At 39.1% G+C, this 18853-nt stretch overlaps 2 protein-coding genes across 2 annotated transcripts; both read right to left on the bottom strand.

Moving 5' to 3' along the window:
• Positions 1 to 1895: 1895 nt before the first annotated feature.
• Positions 1896 to 4534, bottom strand: CBG20545 (the record flags this gene model as incomplete). Its single annotated transcript, XM_045236682.1, has 8 exons — positions 1896 to 2269; positions 2453 to 2673; positions 2719 to 2879; positions 2922 to 3018; positions 3607 to 3973; positions 4028 to 4248; positions 4292 to 4452; positions 4496 to 4534. 8 exons carry the CDS (start codon positions 4532 to 4534, stop codon positions 1896 to 1898), a joined length of 1641 nt encoding a protein of 546 aa, XP_045097078.1.
• Positions 4535 to 7709: 3175 nt separating this feature from the next.
• Positions 7710 to 11464, bottom strand: Cbr-tam-1 (the record flags this gene model as incomplete). The annotated part of the gene is made up of 5 exons (XM_002635518.1): positions 7710 to 7803; positions 8268 to 10258; positions 10312 to 10944; positions 11271 to 11378; positions 11426 to 11464. The coding sequence occupies 5 exons, from the start codon at positions 11462 to 11464 to the stop codon at positions 7710 to 7712; spliced, it is 2865 nt and encodes a 954-aa protein (XP_002635564.1).
• Positions 11465 to 18853: the final 7389 nt, after the last annotated feature.

Genomic DNA, 18853 nt, shown 5'->3' on the forward strand with positions numbered 1-18853 from the left:
CGCGGCCAAAACCGCGAAAAAATCGAGAAAAGGGAGTTTATTTGAATTATGCCAATATGTATATGTACAAGTGCTTGGCATTTTTATACGGAAACTTTGATATGATTCATAAACACGGAAATTGAATTTTCTATACATAAATTAAAATTATAAACCTGCATGTGCCAGAAAAGATAGTCGCGGTACCTCCAAAACACAGATTCGAGGTTGGACGGCTCGTTGTCTGCTCGTCGTCCGCTCATCGTCCCCTGCTTATTCGCTTGTTGCCCACTTCTTGTCCGCTAGTTGTCCGCTGATTGCCCGCTTGTGTTCCTCTATCTCCCAAGTTATAAATTTCGATAGAAAGATCAGAAAAAACACGAATACCTCGGATGCATGATTACTCTCAGGAATTTGAATTAGTCCATTAAAAAAATCAAATCAAACATCTAAATTTTTGTTGATCAAAATTTCCTGAACTGTCCCATTTTGGTTGATTAAAGATCATTTCTATCTATGTCCCCACCTAAATATTTCAACCACGTGTATAACTTTGAAATTCATACATTCTAATACAAAAAAGTCTCGCTGCACTTTTGAATCTATGCAACCATTGTTTTTCATTCGAAACCATAGAAAGGAGTTCAAAATAAAATCATTACTCTACCACCATGAAAACTGCTCTTCTTTTCTTGACTCTCATCGCTTGCTGCGATGCTCAATTCAGCCCCGATTCTCAAAAACAAATCGCCGATACTCATAACAAGCTGAGATCTTCAATTGCCAAAGGTTTTATGAAATTTAACAATTGTCGTGCAATTATTTTTTAGAAATGGGACTCTTCACACAACTTACACATAAACATGTATAAAGTGATTAATAAACATAGAAGCCAAGTTCCTCCAATCATCCGACAAGTATTTTTTATACTAAAAACTGAAGAATATTTTAATGGTACCCATACAGCACAAAAACGGTTACACGAAATGATAAAATGGAAAACAACGGATAACTGATAACAGTGATAATCCAGAAAACCATGAAAATAGGATAAATCTTTCAAGATTCGAGAATCTCTGAAATTGCAAATTCAAAATTTTCTAATAAATTTTATGTTCACAGAAGAATCATTGGACAACCATAAAATAAATTAGTTGTGTAAACAATCGCATCAGCTAAAGCTTGATTTGCTGATAAATACCCAAAAGAGTGTTTCATTGACTTTAATTTTAGGAAGCTATAAAAAACGGCCAAATTAACTATAAACCCAATGATAACTGTCTGAAATATGTAGTTACTTCCATTGAGAAACGTGTTTCCAACTTGCCGGAAAACCCAAGAAAACCTTTCGGCTGAATTCAAAATCCAAAGAAATCGTTTTAAGTTTTTGAGGTTTTGGATTCGGGAGACAGGTGTGAAACAAGTCTAGACTCAAGCTTTGGAAAAAATATAAATGGAAAACAAATTATAAGATGGGAAACAAAAATTGTTTTCGTTAATTAAACAAGTGTTCGTTGACTTTCGAGAAAAATAACTTCCTGGTGAAACAGAGATTTTGCGCACGTCCGATTCTCCAGTGACTTGAATATTGTTCTGACTTGGCTGGTGTATTTTACGTGCGCAGCCAATTCGAAGAGGAGAGTTCATGCTCACAAAAAGTCATTATGGATTCCGCATAGTCAGGCGGTTTCGATATGATTTATTATTTTTTATCAGTAACACTCTGGAAATCATAAAACACAACATTTTATTATTCAAAATACACAAATTTTATCCCGTTTTGGCCACAGAAGTATTAACTAGGTTTACCATGGATTTATTTTTTGTGCGTCTCAAGAAGGTTCTGATTTCCGGGTTTAACAGAAGCACAATGATTCTGTAACAAAAGAATTGTTTATTTATAATTTTATACAAAACTACCCATCCAAAACATGAACTGCGATAAAAGCATAGCCGCTCAGAAGAAAAATAATAACTTGGTTACTTGTGATTTTGGCAATTGAAAACCAAGTTATCAACTCCACCATGAAAATTGTTCCTTGAGAGATGGTTTGTTTCAAGAATCTTTTCTCTCGTTCCGAAATTGATTCGTTATTTTTGTTTCTGTTACCAGCAGCGAAAAGCCGAACTTTTCGAACTTTAATTACAGTAACAATATCGATTATTATAAAAATACAAACCACGATGCTATTCTTCAAAAAATCTCCATACCATGCCACATTACCACATAGCTCAGTCGCAGTGAACGCAATTGCGCGACGTTTGTCGTCGTATTTGATTTGACACACGTCTGAAATTGCACGAATTTTGAGGATTCTGTATTAGTGAGAAAACAGTAAATTTCTGCCTAACGCCTCATCATACTTTTCAATGGATCGTCATGAAATTTGAGAATTCTGAATAACTCGGTAAATGTGGGCGCTTTTGAAGGGGTGGTGTCATAATTGTGTGGAATATACTAAACACCACTTACACACAAACAAGAATCCATTGCTTGAGCCAAGTAGAATCCAAATGGTACAGATCATCCAGCAAGTATGCTTTACACTAAAAACGGAAGAATACTTCAAGGGCATCCATACAGCACAAAAACGATTACAGGAAATGATGAAATGGGAAACTACGGATAACTCGTAACTGTGTAAACTCAAAAAACCATGAATGTGAGAAAAATCTTTCATGATTCGTGAATCTCTGAAAATTCAAAATAACATTTTCTCAATCACTTTTTTGGTTTACATAAGAATCATTGGACAAGAGTAAAATAAATTAGTTGTACAAAGAATCGCATCAGCTAACGCTTGATTTGCTGATAAGTAGCCAAAAGAATGTTTCATTGACTTCAATTTTAGGAAGCTATAAAAAACGGCCCAATTAACTATAAACCCAATGGTGACTGTCTGGAATAATTATATGCATAGAGAAAAGATAGTCCAACTTACCGGCAAAATCAGAAAAACCGTTCGGCTGAATTCAAAATCCATAGAAATCATTTTGTTTTCGAGCTTTGGGGGTTCCGGAGCCAAGTGTGGAATGAGTCTAGACTCAAGAGTAAAATAACAAGAATATGGAAAACAAGTTCGAGATTTTCACCTTTTCTTAATAAAAATCGGGGGTTGTTGATTAATTTTTTCGTTAATTACATTGTGTTAATTAATTTCTTCATTCACCGAATGATATGCTACTTCTTGGGATTACAATTTAACAAAATATTGGATGATGATATTGTAACAGGGAACGCGGGTAGTTAGTTATTGTTGCAGTTTATCAAAAGAAAATGTTTAAGATCACAGTTTGACAGTCTGTATTTAGAAGCCTCTGACGAAGACTTAACTGTTGCTTAGTAGAAAAAATAATTATTTCAATCTCGTTGTCATTTCTCGCAACTATTTTCAGAAAATCGAAACCGCCTACTTCCTGTTGGCAAAAAAGATTTCATTAGTCGGAAAACGAAATGTGTGATGCTCGGCTAGTTTCACAGCTTCATCATGTGTTCTTCAATGATGACGTCTGTATCCTATGTTTCTTGCAGAATAACAACAACCTGATATCGGGATAGATAACTATCATGCATACCCTGAAAGTATTCTTCGGGTTTTTTTTTTACAAAATACATTTTGTCCCCACCCATCCAACACATGAACTGTGCAATATGCAAACGTGGTTGAAAAGAAGAAAACAGTGGGATCGTTTGTCAATTGTGGTATGAAAAAATAAGACGACAACTCCAATACAAAAATTATGCTTTGGACAATGATCTGCTTTAAAAATCGCTTTTCCCTGTTCGAAATTTTCTCCTGTGCATTACTTCCAATTCCAATGGATGCTCTCGTTTTTCGAACTCCAATTAGGGTTACTACATCGAAGATAACTAATAGGAATAGACTAATCAAGTTTTTCAATAGATCACCATATAAGCCTACATATCCACAAGTTTCAGTTTGGCCAAAAGTTAAAGAATATGATGATGGATCGTAAATTATTTCGCAGAGGTCTGAAATTTTTGTTCTATGACCCATATGGTAAGGAGCGGAAAAAAGTAACCCACATTCATAAAACCAGAAATTTAGGCTTACAAAAATCACCCAAATAATTACAATTATAACAATTGTGTTTCTGGTATTAAAAACTTTTGAATAATCCCTTGGAATCCATACAGCGCAAACTCGATTGATAGATATTGCTAAATGAGTGTACAGGGATAATTCATAACATCTTAGGATAATGATACTCAGGTGGTTTGCGTTTCGTTGAAGAAGAGGCTGATTTCTTAAATGAAGTTCAGTGGAGCGCACTTGCTAGATAGACTTACAGTAATATCATTGGACAGAAAAAGAATAAAAATGCGGTAGAGTGAATTGCATCTGCCAGCGATTGACTTACGGATAGGTAGCCAAAAGAGTGTCGAAAACTTCTTAATCTGAGCAAACTTTGGAAAACAAACCAATTGGTGAAAAATCCCAAAAGAGACATCTGGAAAAATAAATTCTGAAATTTTTTTCCAGTTTTCACTTACCGGAAACAAAGCGAACGCAGTTTGAGAAAAATCGTCCATTTTGAAATGATGGCAAAGAAAAATGAATTTGAAAAGATTTTTGGCACTATTTATCAAAACCAACAATTAATACATTTGGGACTTGTCTGGAACGTAAACCATACAAGGAATTTTCATGAGGTAAACAAAAGTGAAACTTAAACGTCACTAGATGAGCGCAAATTGAGTAGAATCTAGGCTCGAATGAAAAATAACCACATTAGCTTCTTTAAAATTCTCATAGACGCCTATAATTTTGAGCACATGACTCGTAGTTATCACACTGTAATTATAACGTCTAGAGCATACCAAAAGAATCAATTTGGCTCTCTTCTGCTTTTAATCGTTCGAATGCGCGCTCTGTTGCAGGCAGCGTTCCAATTTGGGACAGTTCGACTTCTTACCAGTTCGAACTTGTAACAGTTCGATCCTGTCCGCGTTCTGTTCTGGTACGTGTGCGAAAAAAGGACTGTTCTGAATTGAATCTGTTCGATTTTAGGTCTGTTCGAATTTGAAAACGTTCGAATTCGTCGTACCCCCAAAAAAATGAGTCAAAAATTTTGCGAAAATATTTATTGTTGGGTTACGGTAGCACTCTTTTGCCGGCTGTGTTTTCGAAAATTCTCCTTGAAATACGGTGGCCTAACTTGTGTGAAAATTCGGCCACAACTCAAATTTTTTTTGTACAAGAATAATACGACTGGATGGCATTTCGATAGCTCTTCACAATGATAAGTGTTAGAAGTGGATCGATTGATGAAAATAAGGCGATTGTGACGGTTACTATTCCAGATAGTGGTCTTACATCAACCTCGAGAAAAGTTAAGATGAACATTGCAAATGCGGGAATGTGCATTAGGAATACTGGAATCAGAGTTTGGGTGACCAGGGAGTAGAAGAGTTGGGTTTGAAGAGATTTGTATTGTTGGGAAGAAGCCATGTCTTTGGATTTGCGAAGTGTGGAGTAGCATTTAAAACCAAAGTAGAATGCGGTGGCGATGGAGATGTTCTGAACTTGGTCTTGAATGTCTTCTTCCGGAATGTTTTTTCTAATACACGCTCTCCCACAAAACAATTCCGAACTGCAAATTAATTTTTGATCTACAGAAAAAAAGTTTGGCGCGATCACAATTGCAGGTCTAAAACCAAAATTTCAGAATTTTTTATATGACTTTGTGGAGTTCCAAGATGATTCAAATAATTTTTAAAAAATTAATTAGTGGTTATAGATTCATGTATGGTCGTTTTCCGGAAGAAAAAATGTCAAAAATGGTCATTTTTGAAAGTTTTTTACAGAAAAAATCTATCTCCTGTTTCAGTTTTTGACATTCCTAGGAGTTCTATAGCTCAAAAAAACCGCAGTTATTTTCTCTACATTTTCTATGGATGAATTTTTAATTTGTCTGATAAAACTTTTTTATAATCAAAAAACAACGCAAAAATGCTATTTTGTGCAATTTCATGAGGTTTTTGAGTTATAAAAACAGTTTTATCAGACAAATTAAAAATTCATCCATAGAAAATGTAGAGAAAATAACTGCGGTTTTTTTGAGCTATAGAACTCCTAGGAATGTCAAAAACTGAAAGAGGAGATAGATTTTTTCTGTAAAAAACTTTCAAAAATGACAATTTTTGACATTTTTTCGAAAACGACCATACATGAATCTATAACCACTAATTAATTTTTTAAGAATTTTATGAATCATCTTGGAACTCCACAAAATCAGATAAAAAATTCTGAAATTTTGGTTTTAGATCTGCAATTGTGATCGCGCCAAACTTTTTTTTCTGTAGATCAAAAATTAATTTGCAGTTCGGAATTGTTCTGTGGGAGAGCGTGTAATAACTTGTTTTGCTTTTTTCCGTTGGAATGCAGGCACTGCCGAGTAGCAACCTCGCAGTTCAATTAAAAGCTTTTGCCTGGAGACTGACGCTAATTACAAACCAAATTAAAAACCAGGAATGATGTGTGATCTGCTGTGTGATCTCTAAAATAACGACTCAGCGGTGCCTGCATTGGAAAAGCACGGGAAAAATTAATTTTCAAAAAAAAAACGTCCCGGAAAAAACACAGTAATTGCTGTTTTTCATTTAGGTAAAACTGATTAGCAACTAAGCTTTCTATCAAACTGTCGCGGCGAGACTAACGCTTATCTTTCACTACAGTAAACCCATTCGCAACCGAGCGTATTTGCGTAACGTTCAGTAAAATCGATGTGCTTTCGTCCGAAAATTCGACCGTGACCACGCGTGGTCAGAGTCAACTTAGGTCCGGTCGCGAAATTTAAAGGCGCATTTAAAGGATCATATTTTTCGCAATTATTTTCTGGCCTATTCGTATCGATTTTTCGATAAATTTCATCGATTATTCGATTTAAAAAACCGAAAATTAGCAAAAAATTACATTAAAACAGCGAAATTGTTTTCTGCTTTTTCAATAAATTTCATCGATTTTTGGACTTTTTCGTACAAAAATCCAAAAAATTGCATAAAAACAAAAAAGGGAAATAGAAAATTCGGAAAAAAAATAGAAATCTAAAAATATTTTAATTTCTTGTCTCGCTTTTCGTTTTCAGTCAATTTCCTTTTTCACAGAAAAAAAATGCTCGTAATTTAATGTTTTTGTGTATTCAGTAAACTATTTTCACAGAGCGACAGCACTTCATTAAACCATTATTATGATTATAGGCTATATTATCTAGGATAAAGAAAAAAATGGATAGGCATGTTGGAATCCAAAAGAAGCAAAATAGGGCAAAGCGATGGGAGAGAAACAAGAAATAATATGACCATGTGATGCAGAGTAGAAGAATGGTCAAGAAGCGAAAGAGCGAGAGAGAACTGATAGGAGAATTATTATTATAAAGCGTTTGATGGGGATAAAAAATAATAGCAAGTTGCTACTAGAAACATGTAAAAATCCGCAATTTTTTTTGGAAAAATGACAAGTGTGTGAAAGAAAAGAAACAGAGAGCATCTAGTAGTCTAAACCGTAATACGAGGGGAATTCATGACGGTGGTGGTTGGTAAAACGTAATGGGATGATTGGGAGAGAGACATAGGATCTCGCTGTGGAATTATCGAACCGGGAGCGTTTAGGGTTCTGGCGAGTGGAGAGACAAAAAATAGGTAAAAAATGGTATTGTTAGAAATAGTATTCCAAAAGTGTAATATTATAGAAAAAAAAGTATAAAAATCATGAACGAGTTTGGCTGCGAGTCGTTGGAGCAGATGACGTGGAGGCTCCAGAAGATGATGCACCGGATGAGGATGAGGCGGCGGCACGTCGTCTGGAAATTAGAAGTTGTGATCTGTGTAGCAGTGTATCTTTTCGGAACGTCTTCGAGAATATTTTCGAAACGAGTGCATTTTAACATAGTGGCCTAATTTTTCCAAGTTGAGTTTTCTAGGTCACCACGTCAGAATGGTCTAGAAATGGCCTAAAATTACCTAGAAAACACACCAGGATCATGTCTGGGGATTTTTAGGCCACGAAATACGGTGGCCTAGAAAATTCCAATTTTAAAAGCTGGCCACCGCCTTTAAATGACTTAGAAAATACACCAGTTGAGTATCCGATGAATTTTAGGCTAAACAAGATGGTGGCCTAGAAAATTCCAATTGCAAAGGTTAGGCCACCATCTTAAAATGACCTAGAAAACACACCAGGGCCATGTTATGCCTTTTCTAGGCGAGAGAAACGCCGAGAAAACTCAATTTTCAATTTTCAAACACCCAGGATTACTGTACTCACTTTGGCGGACGATGAACCGTATCCACTGGCTCATCCTCTTCCATTGGCTCTGGCTCTTCAGACTTCGGCTTGCGTTCCATGCGACGCCGTTTTGTAGACGTCGATGGACTGGTAGACCGATTTCCAGACGACGTGGATGGTCCTTCTTCAGCAGAGCTTCTGACGGATCGACGGGTGTTACGACGAGTGTTATCTTGAGGCGCACCACCTCTACGAGGATTCTCATACACCTCCTCTTCCTCCTCGTCAGCATCCTCCTCTTCGACAACTTCTGGAACATCCTGAATGCCTTGTTGCTCGACGAGAACTGGAGCATTTAGCTCTGGCGGCACCACAACGTCATCATTATTTAGAACGATTTCTTCTGGGACCAAAACTGGTAATATTCCATCGACAGCTTGTTGCATCTCCTGAAACTCTCCGAATTCCTCAACGGCTTCCTCGAATTGATCCTGATCATCGACGTCGTCAGCCTCAACAATCAAATCTGCTTCAACTCCATTGATATCGTTGTTCATTAGCTGTGGACCCAAATGGTGACGTGGCAAGACGTCTCCTCCAACAACTTCCTGAAAACGAAGCATGTCTAGTGCTCCAGCAGGCGCGTAGTCTTCTGGAGGCGGAACCATCGCGACATCCGGCTGTTGCTCTTCTCCTTCCTCCTCTTCACCCTCCTCAGGTTGTCCTTCAAATCCCATTTGTGGTTGTCCGAAGCCCATTGGAGGTTCGTTGTTCCAGACAGGCTCATTTGGAGGTGGCAACTCGTCAATTCCTACTGGTTGCTCCTGAATCGGCGGCTGCTGGAGCTGCTGTGGAGGAGGCTGTAGGGGAGCCTGAAGTTGGATCTGATGCACGATTGGCTGCTGCATCTGCGGCTGCTGCTGGAATACTTGCTGCAGGTTTTGCTGCAAGTTCTGTGGCATCGGTTGCATTTGTTGCGGCTGCTGCTGCTGCTGTTGTTGCGGTTGCTGTGGCATAATCTGCATGTACTGCTGCATCGGACGGGGTCCCGGTGGATGTCCCTGGAACTGCGGCTGTGGCGGTGGAGGTGGTGGCATCCGCATCACTTGACCGTTCTGCATCATCTGCTGATGGCGCATGTGCATTTGTTGCTGTTGGAAGTTGGGCATTTGCGGCGGCATCGGCACGTTCTGATTGTGTTGATGGGCCATGTTGTGCAGGTTCTGAGCATTCAGACGCATCGGTTGTGGCATCGGACCTTGTCGTAAATTATTGCCCACCTGTAGAATTTCGAGCAGGTCGAAGTTTCCCATTGGAGGCGGTGGGGGCTGCGGTGGTCCTTGCTGCTGTTGCATCATCCTCGGCGGCCCCCGCATCGGTCCGGGCATCATATTTATGTGTGGACCCATGGCGTGACCCATCTGCGGTGCCGGTTGCCATACGGGAAAGTTGATTTGCGGGGGCGGAGGACCATTATGACCATTGTTACCATTATTTCCACGTGGTGCCTGTTGTTGAGGATGTTGCTGTGGCGGTGGCGGTGGAGGTAGCTGCTGTTGCTGTTGCTGTGGAGGTTGATGCTGCATGGGTGGTGCTGGGAACAAGTTCCGATTACGGAGCCGCATCCTCTCCACTTGCAGATTATGCTGCCCAACAGGTCGCCGAAGAGCACGCATCGCTGCCGCTGGGATATCATTCAGCTGATCCATAAGTTGATTGTTTTGAGGCGCTGGTGGAGGTGCAACTGGAGCTGGGGTCGGTGCCGGTGGCGCCGGGGCCACTATCCCATCCTCCATCTCAAAGTTGAGATCTTGCCTCAACTGATCAAACGGTTGCCAATAGGTCACCACGGCAGCTTCGATGGAATTCAACATATCCTTTACGCGGTCCTGCGACCTTTCGTAGAGATTCGCGACTTGCTCAGCCTTCTGCACATCCATCATCAACTCGTCCACTGTCGAAGTCTCTTTGATTTTCGAGTCGAAGGAGGTGTTCATGAATTCGAAGACTTTGATGAATCCGGACAGCTTCTGTAATGTCAGCTTTTTTGAAATAATTTTAACTCTGTGTTTTGAAAACTTACATCTATCACCTTGGTTTCTAGTGCACCTCCAACTGGAGACATAGCGTTCTTGATGCCCTCCAATGCTTGAAACGCGCGAGCCGATACATCGTTGATCTTCTGCTTCATCTGCCGAACGTCATCTGAAGTCAACGCCTTCTTTTCCACCAGCTTGTGTCCGTTGTGCGTTCGAATCGCGCATGTCGAACATATCTTGCTGTTCTTCTCTTGACAGTCCGAACAATCAAAGTAGACACCGCCGGCAAGCACCTCTTCACACTGGTTACAGTACTTTACCAAATGCCGATCTTTGAACAATGGCGCCACTTTCCCCACAATCTCTTGGACCCGATAGTTAATTGGAAGACCATCGGCAGGTACGATAGTCGGTTTTCGACACTCTGGACACTTGATCTCAGTGGAGCCATTGGGGTTTGCATCGCGTCGTCGTCCTGGTGGCGCGCCTGGGAATCCGATGAAGGCACGCAGCATTGGGTCACGCTGTTCCATAGCTGGCACTTCTAACCATTGCTGATCGTCGAATGCGTCGGGTCCGCCGCCGAGGCCGATTACTCCATCTTCGAAATTCATTTGCATTCGTGCGATATGCGGGAACCGCAGCTCTTCTATTTGATTGTTTTTGGCTTGTTCGACCTGGAAGAGTTTTTTTTGATAATGGGAATTTTCATTAGCTTCATAATGCGGTTCTGTGATCCGCTGAGGCCGCGACCGTCCAAAATTCTGAAGTTTTCTAGCCCATTTGCTTGTCCACGTGGACTCCACGGCCAGCCTAAGCAGGAGCAATTCCATACGCCTTTGCTCGTGAATCGCTTCTGGACCTTGCAGTTTCAAAGGCGCATGGAATTTCCTGCTTGGGGTCTCGCTTGGCTGGCATTGATGTCTACGTGAACAAGCACCTGGCCTAAAAAACTCCGGCATATTTGGCGACCTGAATGAACGCAAAATCCAAAAAGACTTACCAATTTGCCAACACACGTTGAACATAAAGTATGCCCACATCCCATCTGCATTGGCTTATCATAGATTGTGTAGCAGATCGGACACTCGATGACTTGTGACCATTGTTGCTGAAAAATATCTTTTTAAAATTTTTATTTTATTTTTGAAAGCTTACATAGTTTGCATCTCCGCTGCTCGTACTTGGGATATCCATTGCCATCGATTTGCGAAATTCCGGTCGATTAAAGTGTGTGTCCGAAAAATCGATGTATAGCCCGTGTCAGACAAACCAAATTACCCTGTGAAAACGAAAATTTAATGGGACATTTTTTTGAAATCAAAGAAGAAGAATAAGAAAACGAACGAAGCGAACACAAGGAGAGTGTGCAGTTGCAACGATTCGGAAGCGGAAAACGGGAGAGAGGGAGAAAGCGAAAGTTAGAGACGCAGACAAAACAAGCACTTCTGCAAAGCTTTAGAGAAAAGAAGAAGAGATGGAGAGAGAGAGCGAGATGGCGTGTTTATGATTGAAGGGAAAATTGCTGTCTAAATCAATAAAGTCTGGGGAGGGGGGACGTTGTTTCGTTTACTTTCACTGAGTAACCGCTGAATTGTATATTTTGTTGAGAAGAATAAGAAAAATAGGCGGAAAAACTAGTGCGAAAGTGTCTTTAAAGACAGAAATTAAGCAAAAATTGGTAAAAATTGGCGAAAAATCTATTTCAAAACATTCGTTTCGAAGTCCGTTTAACAATTTTCAGGTATGCTCATTTAAAAAAGTACGGTAGACATTCCAAAGAAATTTGTTTCGACACACAATTGGAATTTTTGAGATATGTTCCTTTAAAAAAGTACTGTAGATTTTTGAAAAAATTTGAAATTTTTAAAAAGTTTCGGTTTTTTCTCGAAAAAAGAGTGAATTTTGAAGAATTCAAAGAAAAATTTAAATTAAAGAAATAGAAAGTCTACAAACAACATTTTGAAACGAAAAAAGCGAGAAAATGCCGACTAAAATAAATGAAAATGGGTGGAAAAATAAAAAAGAAGAAGACGAAGACGAGCCTTCTCTCGAAAAGGGTCATATATTCATCAAATTGTGCGTGCATGAATCGTTGCCACCAGTCACCACCATCGGTTTTCTTTCCTTTCTTATTCATATCTTCCGCCCGCGCGAGCGCTCTCGATTGTTTCAGGAGAGGAAACGACGACGAAGAGAGCATAATAGAATAATGAGAGTCTTCCATAGATGGAAATAGATGAATCGAACGGGGAAAATGGTTGTGGCGTGGTGAGGGGAGAACCTTCCTTCTCAGTGTCTCTGTGTGCACCGATGGATAATCTCACCACTTCTCTATTGGTTTACACCGAGAAAGAGAGTGAGAGTGAGACCTTCCCCTCCTCCCACCACCACCGGAGAGACACCCGGTCATGATTATTTTTCGGGGGGTACACTTCACCCCTGCGCACAGATCGTTGAGGATTAAAGAGGGGACCACTGATGGTGGTGTATGACAGCTGCTGACCAGAAAAATAGACAAAGGTGTTCGTAATTGCGACAAGTACAACAGCAGAGGAGAAGGAGAAGAAGACGTGAGAGCGTGTGCCGAATTAGAATTTCTGAGAAGTGAAGAAGAAGAAGAAGAAGAGAATGCAAATTGAAGTGCATGGAAAGAGCGAGAAGCAATTAACTTGTGTGCTTTGATTCCCAACTTTCCCAAACACGGGCACTGGCATGCCGCGCGGTACGACTTCGTGCCATGTTTTTTGTTTTTGCCATATATATGTCAAGCTGTGTAAGCTCCGCCCCTTTTCTAACCCAAATATCGATGGGAACTCAGAAAACAAAAGGAGCGGATTGAAAAGACGCGACAATATGTGTCTGGAGACTAGTTGGGCAAACAGCGGATGGCTGTGTTGGAATACAAAAATTTCCATCTCACTGAATTCTAATACCCCCTCTGGGGGTCTTCTTTATCCCTTCCATTCATCTCGGGTCGTCTTTACGTCTAAACATTTTAACTCTATAGAACTATCAAAATGAGATACATCAGTCTGGAATGCATCTAGATATATCTAATCGGATGAGAGGGGGCCAGCATTTACAGTAATCTAATTATATCGTCACGCAAGAACCTTCGAGAAAAGGAGAAAGGAAAAAAAAGAAAGGAAATGTATGCGTCAGAATCAATAAACTTTTCGGGGGGAAAATGACGAAGAGTGTTGAAAAAAAAACTGAACATACAACATAAAGACCCTACTTTGTATTTTGTTCAAGTGTGACCTGACACTAAACACCTGAAAGATGATGAAACGGGACTTTGATTTTAGGGAATATTGTGTTTTGGCGCACCTTATATGGCTGCTACAATTTGATAAAATGTTTGAGTTCAATTTCATAGTTCACTAAAAAGCACGATTTCCGGAATTCAAGGTCATTTTGTTCATATAAGCAGCCAGTCTGGAAGGTGCGCCGACGCTACCGACTGAGCTACGCCAGCGAATAGAGCCGTCAACTTTGAGCTTATATATCTCGGTTCAAGGGAATGATATCGAAAAGTTGTCAATTGACAAAATGTTTCTCATAATATAAGCTACATTTTATCAGTTGACAGTTTTTTGATGTCTTTTAAATGGACCGAGATATATGAGCTCAAAGTTTGATGTCCTACTGTTAACGGTAGCTTACACTAGTTCGTACTGTAGTTCAAATTAGTGGAATCTTATCAAAAATTTGTTGACTGCGAAACTGTTGGAAAGTGTAAAATCAGGTCATAGTGCCAGTTTAAAAGTGACCGACTAAAAAATTCGAGTCGCTAGATAGCAATCTTACTTCTTCCTCTTCTTCTTTTTTTCAAAGTAATGACACATGAGAAAGGACACATTTCTTCTTCTAATCTCTCGCTTTTCACTTTCAATTCTCTCTCGACACACACATCAAAATCGGGGTTAGGAACGAGAGAACACAACAATTGATAATTATCAAGCAGAAAAAAAATATTTCGTTGACACACAACACACTCGTCATAGTCACAACAATTATAGGAAGCAAATTTCTAGGCCATGGCCAGAAGCTTTTGGTCCACAACTTGGCAATAGGGGAGAAATGGAAACCAGTGACCATAGAATGGAGAAAACTGAAACAAACAAGCATGCGAAGGGTTACACAGATGCGAAAAATTGAGGCAACACTTTGAGCCAATGTATCTCAATTTCTATAAGAGATATCAAAAATCTTTCAACTGATAAAATCTTTATCAAATTATCACAAACATTTTATTAGTTGACAAAATTTTGATATCTTCTCTAGGAAGCGAGATAAATGAGCTCAAAGTGCACGAAGGGTCACAATGGGGGCAAAGGTTTCAAGAAACCATAAAAAAAACGCCTTGTCGACGTCAGAAGAGCCAAAGAACACATTGAGAAACCCCTTGATAAGAACAGGGAAGTCATAATTCATGGAGGTGTAAAAAAAAGGGAAAGTGCTCAAAATAGGGAGCAACGGATATGATGACGTTGCGAAAATTCAAAAAAGGGTTCATGAGAACTCCTGACGTCTGATGTAAACTATTGGTCATGTGCACCAAAAGTGAATCTATTTTGAAATTGTTCTTGCTTTTAAACAAATTTTTTTCGAATCGCTCACTGTAAACAACTGACTATGAGGAAATATTAGTTGACATGACACTCTAATTTCTATGAGGAGCTTGCCTTCAAGTACACAATCATTGAGGAGCAACTGGAACAAACAATTTCAGAGACTACTGTAGTCCACGTCTTCAAGAATAATAGCGTTTAAGTACAATTTTTACACGCTCCATATCTCCTAACAACATAGAACACAATATATGCTCAACAGATGATTCTTGTTCTTCTTCTGAAGCGACGTACTTTAACGAATTCCGACATAGAGACGAATTGTAACGAAAACGAGATACGGAGAAAAAAAACTGTAATGTCCAGTCGACAGACAGGGGACAAAATGAATAAGAGGAATTCTGTCTCTGTTTGGTGGGGGGAGTAGATAAGAGGTGGAGGATGGTGGTTGGAAACCAACCCGAACCGATTCGATGAATGATAAGACAACAAAAAAAGAAGAAGAAGGCTGCGTCGTCCAGTGTGTGTGTGTGTGTGTGATATCGGGAATTGGAAAAGAACAAGAAGATGATGAGGAAGAGAATTTATGACCACTAGAAGGGGTCTTGAAGAGGACCAAGGAGGACAATTACACAGACACAGTAATGGGGCGCTGGTAAACATAGAAACTGGAAATATGGGGAGGGGGGGGGAGTGTTGGGGTGAGAGGGGTGACTGGAAAAGAAATGGGGACAAAACACAAATCGAATTAAATTTTTGAAAAGGTGGGTGGATGGGATTTATGGGTTTTTGACTGGAACGGGGATCAAACATTGGATGTGGAGAATTTTCTTTTTTAGTTTTGGAAGGTTCAGACTGATAAGGATTTTGACCATTTCGGCTCACAAGTTTCCGATCACTGAACATTTTAGAGGATGTAAATCAGATCTAGATTGGAATCTTTGCTCTCAGGGATTCAGGTTCCATAGAGATGAATCTATAAGAATCTGGGATTCATAATGTACCAGCGAACCTCGATACCAAGGAGCCCGAGGATCGCAAAATCCTATCCCAGGATTTCAAGAATAATAAATTTGATAGCGATCAGACTCTAAAAAACAAAAAAAAAATGCTGAAGATTCCAGGATTAGGATCTTAAAATAACGAATCTAGCCTACCCAAACAGTCAACTATGAGCTCAATCATCTCGGTCCCTATGATAGATATCAAAAATATGCCAACTTATCTGTTTATCATAATATCACCTATATTTTATCAGTTGACAAATGCTTGATATCTCTCACAGGAAACGAAATAATTGAGCTACGCGGTTGCACCATACTGACCGACCGTACAACACCATCCAAGCACTTTTCCTTTGAGCTCAATTATCTCGGTTCGTATGAGAGATATCGAACAGTTGTAAACGGGTAAAATGTTCATCATGATATCACCAATATTTTATCAGTTGACAAATTTTTAATATCTTCCAAAAGAACCGAGATAATTGAGCTCAAAATGAGTGATGTGATTCTCAAAAAAAAAGTTATAGGTGTCCCGACAAGGCGTGGAAGTCTTCCATACATTTTGACAGCGAAAAGGCAATAAGTTTTGGGTAAAAATTGAAAAGAATAGGAAAAGGAGAAGAATAGGCCAGCGTCTCTTTTGTATACATGTCAATTCATATAATATACAAAAAGTTTGGGAAATATGCCATAAAGTATAAACTCAACAATAGAATGACACCCCCCCCCCCCTAAACCCGTCAACTTTGAGCTTATATATCTCTATTCGTGTGGAAGATATCAAAAAGCGGTTTACTAACAAAATATTGTTGATATCATGATAAACATTTTACCAGTTGATCTTATTTTGATATCTTTTACAGAAAATGAGATAAATTGGCTCAAAACTAACAATGGGGGAGGGGAGACCATGTAAAATATGGCTCCTCGATTTTGAGCCAATTTATCTAGTTACCTGTCAAAGATATCAAAAAGTTGTAAACTATTAAAATGTTGATGATAATATGAGAAACATTTCGTCAGTTGACCACTTTTTGATATCTTTTATAAGAAAATAGATAAATAGGCTCAAAGTTGGCGACATTCGAGTGTTTACGGTAGATTCCATCCAAACGAATATATCCAGATGGATGCAAAGACTTGATACAAAAACAAAGGAATATATTCTTCTAAACAATTAGTCCTTGTCTAACCCAATTGGTGGTAAAATTTGGGGGAGGAAAAGGCCCCGACTATCTTTTGTGAGGCAATGTGTGTAATGAATAAATTAGATAGTGAGAGAATTAGAGGGAGAAAAGAAAAGAAAGAAAAAAGACCGCCCGGGCTATATCTGCATAAATACCGCGACAAATAGACTTTGGATTATTATTAGAGAGTTCGGTTGGAAGGATAAGTAGGTGAGAACGGATGTCGCCTGTGGAGAGAATGACAAGTGCGCTCTGGTGAGAATGACCCTTCAGAGGACTTGTGTAACATCTTACACACAATAAAAACAAAATCTGGGCAGAGAATTCCCCCAAAAAATTTCTCGGAGCTCCTCAAAAAAGATTTTTTCCCAAGCCAAGATCTGCATTCAGGTTAGGGAGAAGAGTTGATTGAAGAAGAAGTAGAAGAAGAAGAAGAAGAACATTGGAATTGGTTTTAGAAGGTTGGGGTGCGGTGGAAGAAAAATGGAAATGAGGGGTGGAAAAGACTGAAGAGTGTATGTGTGCGGACAAGTCATAAATTGGGACATTTGGAGAAAGAAGAAGAAGAAGAAAAAAGGGAGAAGAAGGCGAACGAAACGAAACGAAGAAGAGAAGAAAATTGAAGGGCACACAACACATTGAGCAATCGGAGGGGGTTCCGACCCTTTTGACTTCTTTTTCTTAGATGAAAATTGAGGGTTTTGAGAGGATCGGGATATAAAGAAGAGAGGGATAAGACGCAGAGAAATAGAGGAGGACAGATTGGTAGAGATGGATTAGTGGTGGGGAACACGGATCAGAGGAATAGATTGCCATTAGAGCCTAATCTATAGGTTGGACGATAGATAGATCTTTGGAATCCACTTAATAAGGATGGATGAAATGAGAATTGTGGAGAGAAAGAGGACAGATTGGGAGATGTTGATGACAGATTAAAAGTGGGTTAGAAGCAGGAAATTTAGATTTGTGTAGGGTTTGTAGTTTTGGCAAGGCGGAGATTGAATTTAAAATTTGAGCCATTTGAGCTAAAGAATACCGGTACCATTCTATTAGGATGTTCCCTAAGTTTGAGCCGATATATCTCATTTCTCGTAAGAGATATCAAGAAGTGGTCAACTGACAAATTATTTAATATAATTCCTAAAATATTTTTTCAGTTACCGATTTTTTATATCTCTCAAAGGAACCGAGATAACTGAGCTACCCTACTGACCGACTTTAGAACACCTCTCAAGTGTTTTTCCTTTGAGCTCAATTATCTCAACTTCTGTAAGAGATATCAAAAAATTTTGAATTGATAAAATGTTTATCAAGTTATTATAAAAATTTTGCTAGTTGACAAATTTTTGATATCTTTCACAGGAATCGAGATAAATGGGCTCAAAGTGGACGACCGTTTTATTAGAGTGTTCATGGTACCTTATGATTTCTAGATTATTGGAATTTCGAAATCTATGGATCCTAGATTCCGTTATTTTTAGATTAAAAGGTTGCTAGTTTTTATGAATTTCAGATCCTAGATATTCTGTATCCTTGGACCCTCCAAATCCCTTATCATAGGTACCGTTAACACTTTAACTGAGCTTTCAACAACGATTTTTCTCGGTCCCTGTGAAAGATATCAAACATTGGTCAATTGACAAAATCTTTATCAAATTAACATAAACATTTTGGTAGTTGACCACTTTTTTTATATCTTTCACAGGAACCGAGATGAATTGGATGATCGTTGACCGTTTGGAAATTCTTTTGAATAGATAACGGGGGGGGGGGGCGCTGGCGGTAATATGAAAATTAGAGGTAATCCATAGGGAAGGG

This window comes from Caenorhabditis briggsae (genome assembly GCF_000004555.2).
Source record: "Caenorhabditis briggsae complete genome, chrV, whole genome shotgun sequence".
NCBI classification, from domain to species: Eukaryota; Metazoa; Nematoda; class Chromadorea; order Rhabditida; family Rhabditidae; genus Caenorhabditis; species Caenorhabditis briggsae.